General features: G+C 51.0%; 1 protein-coding gene across 1 annotated transcript in view; it reads left to right on the forward strand.

The window, feature by feature from the left end:
* Positions 1–2917: 2917 nt before the first annotated feature.
* LOC144930594 (prostasin-like) overlaps positions 2918–17462 on the forward strand; it is a 106582-nt gene continuing 92037 nt past the window's right edge. The window contains 4 exon segments of the mRNA XM_078853032.1: positions 2918–2955; positions 3699–3925; positions 3928–3969; positions 4301–4452. Of these exon segments, the coding sequence (XP_078709158.1) occupies positions 2918–2955; positions 3699–3925; positions 3928–3969; positions 4301–4452 (459 nt within the window).

Genomic DNA, 17462 nt, shown 5'->3' on the forward strand with positions numbered 1-17462 from the left:
ATCCCTTCTCTGGTGACGACTCCATGTGTGTCCCCTCACCCACCAACTAAATTACTGCTTTAACCCTTCTGTGTATGTGCTGCAGTTGGGATGTACTCAGTCCACCCACCGTTCTTTGGGGTGCACCACCCATGTAATGGTCTGAAAGGACACATTGGAGAGTGCGGGTTGCACTTGCTTCCACAGAGGATTCCATACATTCACCCATCAGGGAGTATTTCCAGCTCCTGGCTGTGGCCAGCTTAAATTTGTATTTTTTTTTAGCTTGGTATTCATATTACCTGTAGGTTACATTCTGCAAAGTGGTTAAATGTCATCGACCCAACATCCCAGGGGAGACTTTATGCCCAGTCTGATAACCTCTGAGGATAGGACAAGTGGGCTTAAATTGCAGCAAGGGAGGTTTAGGTTGGACATTAGGAAACACTTCCTAGCTCTAAGGGTGATTAACTACTGGCATCAATTGCCTAGGGAGGTTGTAGATTCTCCACCATTGGAGATTTTTAAGAGCAGATTAGACAAACACCTGTCAGGGATGGTCTAGAGAATAGTCTTCCCATGAGTGCAGGGACTGGACAAGATGACCTCTCGAGGTCCCTCCCAGTCCTATGATTCTATGTACATAACAGCAAGCTCAGGGATTTTCCTTTATGGATGTACCATTATGATTACACATGGTAACATTACACCCTAATTGTGGGACCCCGTAACCCAAAGGCGGTTCATATCCTCTGGGAGACCAGAGGGTTATGTTTTCTGGGCTCTGTCTGACAAACCACTTTCATGGAGTCACTGGACCAATGCTCTGGAACTACTCCATACAAAGCCAGTCAGGACTCTGGGAAAGCATGCCTCCTCTCTCTGAGCATCCTGTGCCAGGGCAAGAAGCTTACACAGCTTTGACCTTCCTGAGTCTGACCTCAGAGCATTCAGCATCCCCTTCCATGCTGTGCACTTCCTGCAATGAATCTGCCCGGGCTGGGCTCTAGGGAAGACAGAGGGCCCTGCACTCCAACTCCACAGTCAAAAGTGACTCTCAGCCAGCTGGTAAAAGTTTATAAGTTGACAGGAACACAGCATAGAACAGACCTTGATATCACAGGTTTCAGAGTAACAGCCATGTTAGTCTGTATTCGCAAAAAGAAAAGGAGGACTTGTGGCACAGACATCAGTGACTTTCAGCCAAATCCATCTTGGGGAGTCCTGGACCAGGCAGCCTGGACTCCCCATCTTCCAGTCCCCCCAAACAGACTTCCAGCTTCCAGCGACCCAACCTCCAACACGCCCGTTGCTCCTCCTCCTTGTCTTTGCCTCACTTCCTGGTCATCACCTGGTTGCATCCCCCTCATGGGTCTCAGGTTACGAAGGGCACTGGTCACAGCATAGGTGCAGGCCGCTGGAGCAGCCTCACCTGCCCCAGAGGTCTCAGCCAAAGTCACACACCTCTATTCCCACCACCGAGGAACTGGTGCAGCACACAGGGAAACTGAGCCACACACCGTATTCATGCAAAACAGTAAAACTCTCATCGGCTCAACAGTAAGACTCACATACAACATAACAAGGGAAAATCCCCACTTCGTCACATCTCTGCCCCCTTTGAGACTGAACGGAGTGAGGTCACTTTAGCCAGTGGCCTGGGGAAGTTCCACTCCCACCATACCTGGTAACACTTTAACTCTGTTTCTTATCTTTTGTCATTGTGCTAAAACCCCCAACTAGTTAGGCAGAAGCAACACACAGCGTCTTGGTTCTTTGTTCACACAGATTCGTGTCACCCTTCTGCCAGGTAGAGCCAGCAGGACAAGGGCCTGGTTTAATAGCTAGAGGTTCCTTTTCAACAATACAACACAAAACCGGCTCAAGCCCCCATCCAGTAACCTGGGACAATTACACACCACCCCCTGGGTGTCTCTGAGAGGCAATACTTCCCCTCTCGTAAGCACAGAGTCTGAGTGTAGTAAAACCTTTTAATAAAAGGAGGGATTTAACTCTGCATTAATTTGTGGAAACATCGCAACTAGGATTCATAAACATAAACCATGAGCAAAAGACCCACCCCCAAGTAAGTTGGGCACTGTCCTTTTCCCCTCAGGTTCTTAAGTCCAGCAACCCAAAAGTCCCTTTAACGTGCCCGTCCCTTCTCTGCACCCCACTCACAGTTGCTGTCCTTGGCCAGTGCAGTCCCAGAGTTCAGAGGTTCAGCCGCCGAGTTCACCTCCCACCCTGGATGGAAGTGGGGGGAGAAGGAGGCACCTCAAACACTCTGCTGCTCAAGCACTCGCTAGTTGCCCCAATGGCCGATTAACACCCCTCTCTGCCAACTTCCCTGCTGGCCGCTCACCAAGATGTCTTCAGGGTCCCCCACTTCACACAGATTTCAGTGATTTTAGCTTAGTCAGGGAGCCTCACTCCTAGTGTACACTGGGCAGTCTCTTACAATAGAGACACTGACTCAAAGAAGGTTTATTATTTAGACCTGGTTATCAGTGATTTTAGCTCTGCAGCATGTAACAAGGCTCTCAATAGAGTCTAAATTATGTCTTTTATTATATCATGGAAAGAGAAAGGTCAAATAGTGTGTCTACCAGACCAAAGTACAAGTACCTACCACCAACTCTTTCTTCTTATGGCACTTTGGAACCCATGTCCCCAGCCTAGCAAGTGCCATTCAGTTGAGGGTGAGTCCTTCTATCAGGGTATGCCAGGTACAGTTCTGCTGCCCTCGGTTCACACAACAAGGGTAACACAACCCTTTATTACTCCTGCCCCAATAACAAGGAGACTGGGGATCCAACACCAGACACAAGTGATCATTTGGGCAAGCAATCCCATCATGCTGAGCACTTAGGCAGGGTGGGTGTGTCCATGCAAATGAGATCAGCTCCTGAAGTCCTTTCACACAGCTCACCGCTAGATGTCAGGGGAGAGCTCATTCAGACTCCGCTTACATTAGTAAGTATATAAAAGTATCAAAAGTCAAAAGGGCAAAAAAGTCTATCTCAGGCAAACATACAGGTCTGATAAGACATCAGCATCACTGACATTAACCTACGTCAGCATACAGCCACCACAGTAATTACATCGCTTGTGCGTGGCTACGCTTTGCTCCTTGTGTCGGCGGTGTGTGTCCTTATCAGCAGGGCTTGTATCGATTGTACTGTCAGTGTGGGGCATTGTGGGAAGGCTCGTGAAAGCCATTAACAGTTGACGTAAGCAGCGCAGTGTCACCATTGACATGTATCAAACTAATTACATCGACCTTGTCTCTAGGCCGCTCGTGGAGGTGGAGTTATTAAGTTGGCGCAGTGGGGCCCTTACATCGGCAGCAGCAAAAGGTTAGGGAAGACACTTCCAGAGTCAGGTCGATGTGAGCTACCTTACGTTAGTCAGAGCCATCCCATCCATAGGATAGAGTGGGGCAACTTCCCCGTGCCCTGTGCTTTGGGGGGACCCGTGCTTCTGGATGTGAGGTCCAGGTTGGCCTGGGGGGTTAGCGGAGCGCCTGGTGCTGGCAAAAGCGAGCGACCCAGCCGCAGCCGACCCCACCCCGTTCTGCTCCATCCCACCAGCTTCTGGTGTCGCTCGTGGGAGGGGGTGGAAGAGATGGGTGGGGGTTTAGGGGAAGAGGTGGAGTGAGGGAGGGGCCCGGGCCAGAAGGGGGTGTTGATCGGTATTTTCTGCCCCTCCTCTCCCAGCTCTTTCCCTGACTCTGCATATCGCATGCACCTGGGAGAGTACCAGCTCTCCCTCCCAACCGGGAGCGCCTCTCCCATGCGTCGCATCGTCGTCCACCGCGACTACAACCAGAAGACGTCTGTCGCCGACATCGCCCTCGTGCAGCTGACGGAACCTGTCACCTTCACGGACACCATCCGCCCCATCGCCCTACCGGGCCTCTCCACCCCATTCCCAGCAGGGGAAAAGTCTGGGTCATGGGCTGGGGCCGCATTGGATGGGGCTGTGATGGTGAGGGGGGATGGGAGTGTGATGGATCTAAGGGGCGATTGAGGGGGCTGCTATTCAGCCCCTATTCCCGGGGGTGGCTGATGCCTCCAGAGTCGGAGAGGCCTTCCCTGGAGCTCTGAACACACAGGGCTGTGTAGCCACAAGAGCACACACACACACACAAAGAATCTGTGACGTTTCTGTGCATTGTGAGTTGCAGCCCCTAGACGGCGATGTAGCTCACGCGCTTGGCCAGTCCGTTACACTGGGAGAGATTTTTCCCAGCTCCCCCCTGTCCTTTCCAGCTCCCTCGGCCTCCCACTATGCTCCATCCCCGGCTCTCTCCTTCCAGATACACTGAAGCCGCCCAAGACCCTTCAGGAGCTGCAGGTTCCTCTCATCACTGTGCCGACCTGCAGAGAACGCTTTGGGAAATGCAGCCATTGGATCAAAAATGACATGCTATGCCCTGGGTCCAGAGGTGACCCTAGTGGCCCCTGCCAGGTAGGCTTCTTGGCTTAGGGGGGCAGCCCTGGTGCTCCTAGAAACTATCTGGCCCATTGTTCTGTTTGCAAATATTGGCCCTTCCTCCCCCACTCTCAAAAAAGGCTCGCGTGGGTGATGTTCTAATTTGATCTTCCTCCGCATCTCATTGATAGAGAAAGCAGCTCGCCCCGCAGCAGTGCATTCTGGGACATCTCACAAATCACCCTAGGATGGGGGGAGACTCTCTGAGCTCTGGGCCTGCTGAACTGAGAGGGTTAAACTTAACCTGAGCTTAATGCCAGAGAAAACAAACCTAACAAGGATGGTAGCTCTGCCCCAGCACTGCAGCACGACATGGCATGAGAGGGAAATGGGTTTTATCCCCAGCTCTGGGAGGGGAGTGGGGTCTGGTGGGTTAGAGCAGGGAGCCTAGGTGCCCATTTTGCTGGGCTCCTGCTGACGGGCCTGTGACCTGCCCCATTGCCAACCCCCCCAGCACAGATAGCATGGGAGCAGCACCCCCCTCCTGAGCATGAGCTGCAGAGAAAGCAGAGCTGGCAGCCCCCCACCAGCTGGGGTGTGTATAGACCCCCCCCCCTTAGCACTGGGTGTGGGCCCCACGTTGCTGGGGTCTGCGGGACGTGGCTGGGAGAGGCTGGTGGATGGAAGAACAGGGGTGCTACAGGGGTGGGGAGGGCAGGGGGCAGGGGGTTATATCCAGCCCTTCCTGCAGCTCTGCAGCGCCCCCTTGGGTGACTGGGAAGTCGACGGGGAAGGGCCCTGTCGTTACTCTGATCTCAGGACTTGTGCTCTGAAGATCGTCAATAAATCGGCCTTGCAAATTCTGTCTCCTCCTGGTAGCAACCGTGACCTGCCCCGCAGCAGCCGGTGCCTCCTCCCGCTAGGGCCAGTCCTGCCACGGCCACAGCCTCCCACGGGCTCCGCGGCTTGGCATTAGCTGTGGGATGGCAGAGTGCAGGCGCTCCTAAGCTTACTTTTACCAGCTTAGGTTAAAACTTCCCCAAGGTACAAACTATTTTACCCTTTGCCCTTGGACTTCCACTGCCACCACCAAACTCTATCTGGGTTTACTGGGTAACGTAGTTTGGACACGTCTTTCCCCCCAAAATCTTCCCAACCCTTGCATCCCACTTCCTGGGAAGGTTTGGTAAAAATCCTCACCAATTTGCATAGGTGACCAGAGACCCAAACCCTTGGATCTTAGAACAATGGAAAACCATTCAGTTTTCTTACAAGAAGACTTTTAATAGAAGTAAAGGAATCACCTCTGTACAATCAGGATGGTAGATACCTTACAGGGTAATTAGATTCAAAACATAGAGAATCCCTCTAGGCAAAACCTTAAGTTACAAAAAAGACACACAGACAGAAATAGTCATTCTATTCAGCACAGCTCTTTTCTCAGCCATTTAAAGAAATCATAATCTAACACATACCTAGCTAGATTACTTATTAAAAGTTCTAAGACTTCATTCCTGTTCTGTCCCCGGCCAAAGCAGCATACAGACAGCCACAGACCCTTTGTTTTTCTCCCTCCTCCCAGCTTTTGAAAGTATCTTGTCTCCTCATTGGTCATTTTGGTCAGGTGCCAGCGAGGTTACCTTTAGCTTCTTAACCCTTTACAGATAAGAGGATTTTTCCTCTGGCCAGGAGGGATTTTAAAGGGGTTTTCCCTTCCCTTTATATTTATGACAGAGCAGCTCCTCCTTCTCAGAGCAATTGGCTCAGGCTCTCTGCAGACTCAGGCTTGTGGGCATTGCTGGTAGATCTCAGATCCTCTCCTGTAGTCATGTCACGCTGCCCCCAGACAATGGAGTTTCATTATTGGATGAATGGAAGAGGGACAGATGTAAGGGGGGTCACAGTGACATATGGAGAGTGATGAAGAGAAGAATGAACGTGCTGAAGGAGGTTCTGGCATCATTCATCCCTGAGGTTTGTTAGGGGGCTTATTCCTTCACCCACTTACTTCCCTGGTCCTTCTCGCATGAACAGAGAGCAACAATACCCGAAGTCCAAAGGTGCAAACAATTCGATGTTTATTGGGGTGAACTTCCAGCAAGCATGATTCCAGTTTCCTTCCTTAGTATCCTCCTTCCCAGCTCTGACACCACAGAGCCTTACACCTGTGTCCCTGTTCCCATTCCTACCCTTAGCCAAACATGATTCCAACTTCCTTACTCCCATTCCCTGTTCCCATTTCCCCCTTTAGCAAAACATGATTCCAACTTCCTTACTCCCATTCCCTGTTCCCATTTCCCCCTTTAGCAAAACATGATTGCAATTTCCTTACCCCCATTCCCTGTTCCCATCTCCCACACCCACACCCTCATTGACTACAGATTATATAGTAAAACTTGAGTTCTGCTTAGCTATACCTTAACCAATCATTTTCCTGAAATTTAACTAACCAATCCTAACATATTGTAACATGATTATGTTACCAATTATATCCCACCACCTTAATTAGTTTACACCCAGCAAAATTAATTATACAGCAGACAGGAACAATCACAGAACCAGACAGAGATTATACAGACAAACAATGGCAAAGTGGGAACTATAATGACAAGACAATACAGAAGTGAGGATTTCACATCCCAGCTATTGAGAAGTGAGTTCTTGCCAGACAGGATGCTATCAAACTAAGTTTCCTTTTACATTTTCTAGGCACTTCCCTTTCTCTGGAGGTGATAGGAATACAGTTCTGTCCTGATAGTGCCTAACAGCCCAATAGCACCTTATTTCAATGTGACTAGTTTGGAATGTGAGGATGTGACCGGTCGCTTCCCAGCTTATGGCTGCCTCTGCTGCTTAGCCAAAGGCCTGAGCCGAAGAACAGGGCCTCAGACTGTCACAGTAAGAGAAGGCCCTTACACCAGCAGACAGTGATTTTGATTCTTTCTTTTATACCTCTAGAACTAGCCAAGTGATAAGAATACACCTAAATTCTTAAAGTACAGGCCTTTGCAGACAGGCCTGAATATCTTTATCCTAACAAGGTTCAGGACTCCAGGCTCATGGCTTGGACCCCCAGAGCCCACATATCCCCATACAAATTCAGCATAGGGCACCGTCTCAACATAGACACCCAGACTATTGGGCTGGCCACAGCCATCCTCCCAACTCACAACCCCCATCAGGAACCAGGCCCCATTGTGGTCACATATCAGCGGCCCCCCAGAATCCCTCTAGAGTGGCAGAGAAATTGGCATTACTGAGAGGTTCCTTCCCACTCCAGGCTTCACAATCCAGCCCTTTGGAGCTGTAGGCACGTGGACCAGCCTATGGCAACACCCGCATATTGTGGCCACAACAACATTAGAAGTGAAAGGAGCATGATGCATCTTGCCCCGCTCCTTTCTCTGGAGGGGGCATTGGTGACAGCAGTGGGGTTCCCTAGTTCATTCACAGCATTGACTGGGTTCATCCTCTGTTGTGCTACATAGAGGCACTGCTGGGGTGGGGCTCGCAGGACCCTGCAGAGTAGTGGGCCTAGAAGTTTACACCCTCTGTCAAGAGGTATATGGTATTTTCCCATCTCAGGCTTTCTGCAGACTCAGGCAGGCCTCTGTAAAAAGAAAAGGAGGACTTGTGGCACCTTAGAGACTAACAAATTTAATAGAGCATACGCTTTCGTGAGCTACGGCTCACTTCATCACTTATGCTCTAATAAGGTGTCCTCCTTTTCTTTTCATGGAAACAGACTAACACGGCTGCTACTTTGAAACCAGACAGGCCTCTGTTACCCTCCAGCCACGTTGTCCCTATTTTCTACCCAACTGTAAAGTCTCAACTTTTACTTTCAAAAACAGAAGTTGGGGCTCAATCTGCCTTTTTTAATGGGTGGGGATTGGGGCGGGAGTTTGTCTCCAAAAGTTTCAGCCAGCTCTAATGTTAAAGGAACAATGGCAGAGTTATTAGATTTTCATAGAATCTCAGGGTTGGAAGGGACCTCAGGAGGTCATCTAGTCTAACCCCCTGCTCAAAGCAGGACCAATCGCCAATTTTTGCCCCAGATCCCTAAATGGCCCCCTCAAGGATTGAGCTCACAACCCTGGGTTTAGCAGGCCAATGCTCAAACCACTGAGCGATCCCTCCCCCCAGTTCTTGTCTCCTTCCAACCTACAAAATTGTTTTCACTGGGAATGGCCAATTCCTGTGAATTCAGGAGAAAAAAGAACCCCAGAAGGAGTTAAATGTGGCCCAAGTCTTGGGGCGGGTGGAAGAGCAATGGGAGGGCAACTGGATCCGGGCACAGGAGCCTGCTGGAGAAGCCCGACCTACCGGGGCTAACATCAGGAAATGGTAGGATTCTAGGTAGACAGACATACATACAGGCTGTTATTTTAACAACTTTTTCTCTAATGCCACATTTCTGCTGCTAAATAAACAATGCTTCGCTTGTTTGGTCACTGGATACCACTCGTAAGGGCAGGACAGCACGTTTTCAGTCCTGCTAGGACACAAACAATGGATCCATGAGTGATCGGTCTGGAAGCAGGCCAAGGGCATGACTCCACCACAGGAGAGGTAACAGGGACGACCCCTGCATAGATGCAGTGAGGCACAGCCAGCCCTGTACCCCACATGTCCAGGTGGGGAACCCCATGGCGGGATCCCTCTTTTGCCTTCTCCTAACGGTTGCCCACCAAGTCCCCTGCCTAATCTCCAGATACCAGCAGCTCCCCTCACTCCATAAAGGGCTTTGGGATCTTCCTGGGCAAAAGGTCCCAGAAAGACCTTTGAATAGGCAGGTTCCCAGGGATGTGATGCTGGACGTGTCAGCCAAGATACGGGGGGGCAGGTTCCCGAGGAGGTGAATGACCACGCCATGGGGGATTGGCTGGGATCCACCTGTGTGAAGAGCTAGAGCAAAGTGCCAGGCCCTTTTGCTGAGTGGAAACCCAGAACTGTCCCTCCCAGCCAGTGAAAGGAGGGGTAGGCTGTGTGTCTGTCTGTGCTAATAATGGCCCATGACGGGGTGCACCCAGAGGCAGTCTCAGAGAAGTAGTGAGAGCCCTGTAACCAAGACACAGGGCAAAACAATGTATTTTCTCCTCCTAGCCTTATTCTCAGCTACCGCTGACCATGAGTTGGTTGAGTTCAGGATCCTGACACAGGGAAGAAAGGTAAGCAGCAGGATACGGACCCTGGACTTCAGGAAAGCAGACTTCGACTCCCTCAGGGAACGGATGGGTAGGATCCCCTGGGGGACTAACATGAAGGGGAAAGGAGTCCAGGAGAGCTGGCTGTATTGCAAGGAATCCCTGTTGAGGTTACAAGGACAAACCATCCCAATGTGTTGAAAGTATAGTAAATATGGCAGGCGATCAGCTTGGCTTAACGGTGAAATCCTAGCGGATCTTAAGCATAAAAAAGAAGCTTACAAGAAGTGGAAGATTGGACAAATGACCAGGGATGAGTATAAAAACATTGCTCGGGTATGCAGGAGTGAAATCAGGAAGGCCAAATAACACCTGGAGTTGCAGCTAGCAAGAGATGTTAAGAGTAACAAGAAGGGTTTCTTCAGGTATGTTGGCAACAAGAAGAAAGTCAAGGAAAGTGTGGGCCCCTTACTGAATGAGGGAGGCAACCTAGTGACGGAGGATGTGGAAAAAGCTAATGTACTCAATGCTTTTTTTGCCTCTGTCTTCACGAACAAGGTCAGCTCCCAGACTGCTGCGCTGGGCATCACAGCATGGGGAATAGATGGCCAGCCCTCTGTGGAGAAAGAGGTGGTTAGGGACTATTTAGAAAAGCTGGACGTGCACAAGTCCATGGGGCCGGACGAGTTGCATCCGAGAGTGCTAAAGGAACTGGCGGCTGTGATTGCAGAGCCATTGGCCATCTTTGAAAACTGGCCATTGGCCATTGGCCATCTTTGAAAACTCGTGGCGAATGGGGGAAGTCCCGGATGACTGGAGAAAGGCTAATGTAGTGCCAATCTTTAAAAAAGGGAAGAAGGAGGATCCTGGGAACTACAGGCCAGTCAGCGTCACTTCAGTCCCTGGAAAAATCATGGAGCAGGTCCTTAAAGAATCAATCTGAAGCACTTACAAGAGAGGAAAGTGATCAGGAACAGTCAGCATGGATTCACCAAGGGAAGGTCATGCCTGACTAATCTAATCGCCTTCTATGATGAGATTACTGGTTCTGTGGATGAAGGGAAAGCAGGGGATGTATAGTATCTTGACTTTAGCAAAGCTTTTGACATGGTCTCCCACAGTATGCTTGTCAGCAAGTTAAAGAAGTATGGACTGGATGAATGCACTATAAGGTGGGTAGAAAGTTGGCTAGATTGTCGGGCTCAATGGGTAGTGATCAATGGCTTCATGTCTAGTTGGCAGCCGGTGTCAAGTGGAGTGCCCCAGGGGTCGGTCCTGGGGCCGGTTTTGTTCAATATCTTCATAAATGATCTGGAGGATGGTGTGGATTGCACTCTCAGCAAATTTGCAGATGATACTAAACTGGGAGGAGTGGTAGATACGCTGGAGGGCAGGGATAGGATCCAGAGGGACCTAGACAAATTGGAGGATTGGGCCAAAAGAAATCTGATGAGGTTCAATAAGGATAAGTGCAGGGTTCTGCACTTAGGACAGAAGAACCCAATGCACAGCTACAGACTAGGGAACGAATGGCTAGGCAGCAGTTTTGCGGAAAAGGACCTAGGGGTGACAGTGGACGAGAAGCTGGATATGAGTCAGCAGTGTGCCCTTGTTGCCAAGAAGGCCAATGGCATTTTGGGATGTATAAGTAGGGGCATAGCGAGCAGATCGAGGGACGTGATCATCCCCCTCTATTCGACGTTGATGAGGCCTCATCTGGAGTCCTATGTCCAGTTTTGGGCCCCACACTACAAGAAGGATGTGGATAAATTGGAAAGAGTCCAGCGAAGGGCAACAAAAATGATTAGGGGTCTGGAACACATGACTTATGAGGAGAGGCTGAGGGAACTGGGATTGTTTAGTCTGTGGAAGAGAAGAATGAGGGGGGATTTGATAGCTGCTTTCAACTACCTGAGAGGTGGTTCCAGAGAGGATGGTTCTAGACTATTCTCAGTGGTGGAAGAGGACAGGACAAGGAGTAATGGTCTCAAGTTGCAGTGGGGGAGGTTTAGGTTGGATATTAGGAAATCTTTTTCACTAGGAGAGTGGTGAAACACTGGAATGCGTTGCCTAGGGAGGTGGTGGAATCTCCTTCCTTAGAAGTTTTTAAGGTCAGGCTTGACAAAGCCCTGGCTGGGATGATTTAATTGGGGATGGGTCCTGCTTTTGAGCAGGGGGTTGGACTAGATGACCTCCTGAGGTCCCTTCCAACCCTAATATTCTATGATTCTATGATTCTATGATTTTAGGGAAACTTTCCCCAAAACTTCAGCTGGAGGCAGACACCCGACCTGGGAAATTTCACCCCAAATGGTTAGTTTGGCAAAGTTATAGGCAACTGAAAACAGGGTCTTAAAATGGAAAGTGTCGGGCAGCCCTGACTGGTAGCCTCTCTACCACCCTCGCTTATAATGCGACAGAGAGAAAAGATATAGAGATCGAGACAGAGCTGATAGGGATAGCTAGAGACAGGGATTATAGATGGGACATGGCTGGATAGCTGGACAGGGCACAGTACATACAAAGATCTAACTAGTTAGCTCACGGTTTATACCACACCCATTCTCATGCTCTCCAGATAGTGACAGCGTCACACAAATATGCCCGTGAGATCATCTTCCTCACTGGGACAATCGTGCAGATGCTGACAAGTCAACTGACACAAAGTCTCACATGGGCAGGGTCCTTGCTAGGATTGTTTCCAGCTGTCAGTGGTGGCTGGTTTCTTCTTAGCTACGTGGAGGGCAGGATTTTAATTCAAGGTGAGTTTGACACATTAGAGAATTGGTCCAAAATGAATGAGAAAAAATTCCATAAAGACAAGAGCCAAGTGCTGCATTTGGAGGGAAAAATCAAATGCATGGCTACAAACTGGGGAGCAACTGGTTAGGGGGTCATACGGCTGGAAAGGATCTGGGGTTCCAGTGGGTCACAAATTGAATTTGAGTCAAGAGTGTGATGCAGTTGCAAAATCCCCTAATGTCATTCTGGGCTGTGTTAACAGGAGAGTCGTATGTGAGACACAGGAGATGTTTGTCCCGCTCTACTCGGCAGTGGGGAGGCCTCAGCTGGAGTGTTGTGTCGAATTCTGGGTGCTGCACTTTAAGGAGAAGTGGACGAATTGGAGAGAGTCCAGAGGAGAGCAACAAAAATTATCAGAGCTTTAGAAAACCTGACCTACGAGGAAAGATTGAAAGAACCTAGAGACAAGGAGGCTGAGGCAGGACATAAGAATAGGCTTCAAATATGTGCTAGGTTGTTATAAAAGGACGGAGATGGAACAGTCTCCATAGGCAGCACAAGAAGGCACCGGCTTAGCTGGCAGTGTGGGAAATTTATGTTGAACATTAGGAAAAGCTTTCTAGCCGTAAGGTTCTCCTCTCCCTGCCCTCCACGTGAAGCATTTTTGTCTGGGGCTAGTGTGCATCAGCTCCCCGAAACCACCTGCTTCTGGTCCGACAAGCACTGCCTGCCCGGGCCCCGCAGGCCATATCTGGGTTAGGATTCGGCATCCACTGACCCCTGCATCCTCCAAGTGTCCCCCTGGAGCGTCCAGCCCCGATCCACTGGACAGGCACAGAAGTACCAGGTGTGCTGTCCCACGGGGAGGCTACACAGTAGCTGGAACAACTCCAGCTCAGAACCCACGCTGTGCTTCACGGTAGCACAGCACGGAGCTACAGATGTAGAGAAAGCAAGACGATGGCCGTGTCTACACGACCAAATGAAGTCGACCTAACTTATGTTGGCCTAGAGTCACCGCAGTAATTGCTTCGCTTGCGCCTGGATAGACTTTGCTCCTTGTGCCGGCGATGCGCATCCTCATAGCGTCTGTATCGATTGAACTGACAGTGCAGGGCATTGTGGGAAGGCTCACAACAGTGGATCGCAAGCAACGCAGCATCTACACTGACAGTGCGTCGGCCTAACTACATCGACCGTGACTGTATGGAGGAGGGGGAGATTGTGACAGGTTGGGTCACAGAGACCCTCTTGGGACTGTCACCTGAGGTGCTGAGACTGCCTCTGAGCCCGTTTTCCCTGTTACACCTTGGGACTTCTGAACCCTGCCCTGTTGAGCCAGACACGCTGGCGTGCTGCAAACACAGACCCAGGGCTGAACCACATCCCCCAAAACTGCAGGCTTTAACTGAAAACCACTAAGCAGGTACTCCTGTCTCCAGCCCCCAGATACCCAGTTCCCAATGGGATCCAACCCCCAAATTAATCAGTTTTACCCTGTATAAAGCTTATACAGGGTAAACTCATAAATTGTCCACCCTCTATAACACTGATAGAGAGATCTGCCCAGCTGTTTGCTCCCCCGGGTATTAATTACTTACTCTGGGTTAATTAATAAGCAAAAGTGTTTTTATTAAATATAAAAAGTAGGATTTAAGTAGTTCCAAGTAAGAACAGACAAAACAAAGTAAGTCACCAAGTAAAATAAAGCAAATACGCAAGTCTAAGCCAATACATTTAAGAAACTGATCATAGATGAATTCTCACCCTGGAGATGTTCCGATAAGTTTTTTTCACAGACTGGACTCCATCCAGCAATCACTCACACCCCCCGTGGTTACTGTCCTTTGTTCCAATTTCTTTCAGGCATCTCCTTGGGGTGGAGAGTCCGTCTCTTGAGCCAGCTGCAGACCAAATGGAGGGGCTTCCAAGGCCCTTTATATTCTCTCTCTTGTGGGCCTTTGTTCTTCTTTGCAAAGTCACAGCAAGAAGATGGGGTTTGTAGCCACCTGGGCAAGTCACATGTCACCAGGGGAGCCAGTTGTGCAGCCCGGGAATAGCCGATGGGCCAGCCCAGCGGCAGTCTGGGTAACTGAGAGGCAGCAGAGCAAAGGAGCAGCTGGATTCAGCCTTAGCTCACAGTGTCTGGTGCGGGAGGAGCCGCGGGAGAGCCGTTGCACGTACTACAGCGGGAGCAGAGGAACTCACAGCAGCCGAGCGACTGGTGAAGCCTCCCTGTCCTAGCTGCTGCAACCACTATCACAGGGCAGGGGGTAGAGCCCCGGAGCTGCCAACAGACCAGAGACCCTGACTTTCCTGACCTCCTGGAACCCCAAACTGTGGACAAGGAAGTTGGGGAGACATGAGGGGAGGTGAGGGTGGGGGGCAGAACAAACTGTGTTCAGGGTCCCATTTGTTTGGGACTGTGACTGATGCAGCCTGAGGTACACAGCGGTGGAAGGCCTTAAACCGTAAATATACGTCCCCAGTTCAACCCGGCCCTTCCCTTTTCTCTCCTGCCCCCAGCAAAGTTCATCCCTTCAAACCTCAGCGCTGGCAAGTGGGTGCAGACTTGCCTGGCAAAGGCGCCCAGAGTGGCTACAGCTTCCCAGACAAGAGTGAGAACAATCGACACCTTCCCACCCGGCCCGGCCCCACATTTACAGTCAGGACCAGCCTCAGGCCTGCGCATGGACAAAGGAAAAAGCACCTAGGGAAAAACTCTGAATCAGGACTCTTGGGGCTGAGCTGAAGTGGATGCCCTGGACCTGAGCAGTCTGAGCCTGTATAAGAGAAGAAAAAGGGGCCCAAGATGGGATCTGTCATGGTCGCAGGTGATGCTCTGCCCGTAGGAGGGTCCCATGAGAGGTGGGTACCAGCCCCTCTTCCCTGGCCAGCCAGGCCACGGGCATCGGGATCCCTTATTAGACAGGAAAGGAGCTGGGTAATACAGGCAGGCTAGCATTGAAGTTTATGTTTGTCAGTAACCTGGTGTTTCCAGCCCTTCTCTTGGACTCTTTTGAGTCTCTGTCTCCAGCTCTGTGAAATAAACCTCCGTTTGGTTTTACTGTGGCCACGTCTAAGTGTCGGGTGTGAAGGAGAGCGTGGAACTGAGGCAACGCCCATCACCTGTGGGGGGCGCCGCTGGGAGTCAGCGGATCGTGGGGCACTGCAGGTGTCCAGAGGATGAGAGATGGGGCACGTTAGTGCAACAGAGAGGGGTGTGTGGCAGGGGAAAGCGCAGGGCTTGGGGAGCCCAGAGCGGAGAGTAAGTGCTGTCAGTATCTGGGAGTTAACGGTGAATTTCCCCCAACTGGCCCCAGGCTCCTCTCTCCCACACTGTGAGCAGGGGATAGTGGTTCACCCTGGACACCTTGGGTAAACTCGCAGTGTCACAGGCAGATCCCACCTCTCCGAGCGATGGGCTCAGGCTCTCTGCAGACTCAGGCAGTGACGCTGTGTCAGTTACACTGGGTGCAGTTCACACCTCTCTGAGCTGCGGTTTTGTGCTCTCTGCAGACACAGGCAGACATTCCTCCTCTGATTGCCCTTGAAGGAGAAAAAGGAGCAGGATACTGGTCAAGTGACCAGTGAACTGGAGCAGTTTCGTACCCAATAGCAGGGAAAAGCCCAAAAAAGGAAATGCTCCTGGAGCCCTCTACAGCTGTCAGCTTCAGAACAACCTCTCGTGACAGCAAGGTCCTCACTGAGAAAACCGCCGTGTGACTCTGCAGCTGTCACCCAGCCACTGCACGCCAGCATCCGCTCAGTGCTGGTTGTACGTCCCCTGAGAAACATTGCAACGGGGCAGGGCTTTTTGAGGGCTTTGCTTGCTCTCTAGTTTTGCAGACAGTATGAATTCTGCTAACCCGCTTGTTTCTTGGAAAGAGCAGTTCCCACACTGCTTTCGGTTTCCACCTGCGGGAGACAGGAAACAGACGCGGCGGAGGGTGTCACAGCCAGCTACTGATAAACAACATCTAAACCTGACAGCTCTCACCGATGGCTCTGCAGCTCTTCCTAGTGTGATCGCTGCCCTCTGGCCTCGATGCCTGGGATCCACAGCGAAGACATTGGGATGTTGAGAAGTGAGATGCCCTTAGCGGGGATCAGAGTTAGCACCACGTTCTGGATTGGGGCCAGCTTGCTCCCCTCTCAGAGCTGATGCGCCAGGCTCTCTGCAAACCCAGGGGAGTTTAAGGAGTGGTCCAGCCTGCATTGAAAGCACATTAAACACAGGGAGACACGATTCCCTGGCGTCGCCCTGGGGTAACAGTCCCATGCAGAGCGAGCCAGGGAGCTCAGTGTGGGGCATCCGGACCAGCGGCAGATGAAGCCAGAATGAGTTGTTAGCCCTTCCCTGCCCAGACGTCATTGCCAGCGTGTCCCTAAGGAGCGCCAGGTCGGCAGAGCTGCTCTGAGAATCCCACTCTGGGCAGGGACCCTTCATTCCTCGGCTCCCCTCACGGGCCCTTTGGCCGGGTCTGGTGGAAACGCATGTGCTGTAATGGGCACTGGAAGTGCTGGAGTTGTGACTCCCCTGGACCTAAACAGTTTGGCCAGAGCCCTAGCGGAGAGAAAGCTCCTCGTCAGCTCGACACCTTCAGGGAGTCACCACTACTTCTCCCTCCGGAGACCACACCCCAGCAGCTGCCTCTTCTCAGAAACGTGGGATTTCTGGAACTGAAACAAAAACCCTCAGCAAATATTCAACTCTCCCAGTGCTGAGTAACAGTCACCCAGCTCCCGGGGCGGAGATGCAGCCACTTCTGGGGCAGGGCAGGTGGGGTGCAGCCATGAATAATGTTGCACAGGGATGGCTCACCCAGCACTGAGCTGCAGCCACCTCTCGGATAGAGCAGCTGGGGAACAGCCGCACATAACACCACACCGTGAGGGCTCACAACTGTGAAAATGTAAATCAGTAAAAACTGAGAGAAAATATAGATTCATAGATATTAAGGTGAGAAGGGACCATTCTGATCATCTAGTCTGACCTCCTGCACAACGCAGGCCAAAGAATCTCACCCACCCACTCCTACAAAAAATCTCTCACCTATGTCTGAGCTATTGAAGTCCTCAAATCGTGGTTTAAAGACTTCAAGGAGCAGAGAATCCTCCAGCAAGTGACCCGTGCCCCATGCTACAGAGGAAGGT

The sequence above is a fragment of the Lepidochelys kempii genome, chromosome 6 (assembly GCF_965140285.1).
Source record: "Lepidochelys kempii isolate rLepKem1 chromosome 6, rLepKem1.hap1, whole genome shotgun sequence".
In the NCBI taxonomy this organism is placed as follows: Eukaryota; Metazoa; Chordata; order Testudines; family Cheloniidae; genus Lepidochelys; species Lepidochelys kempii.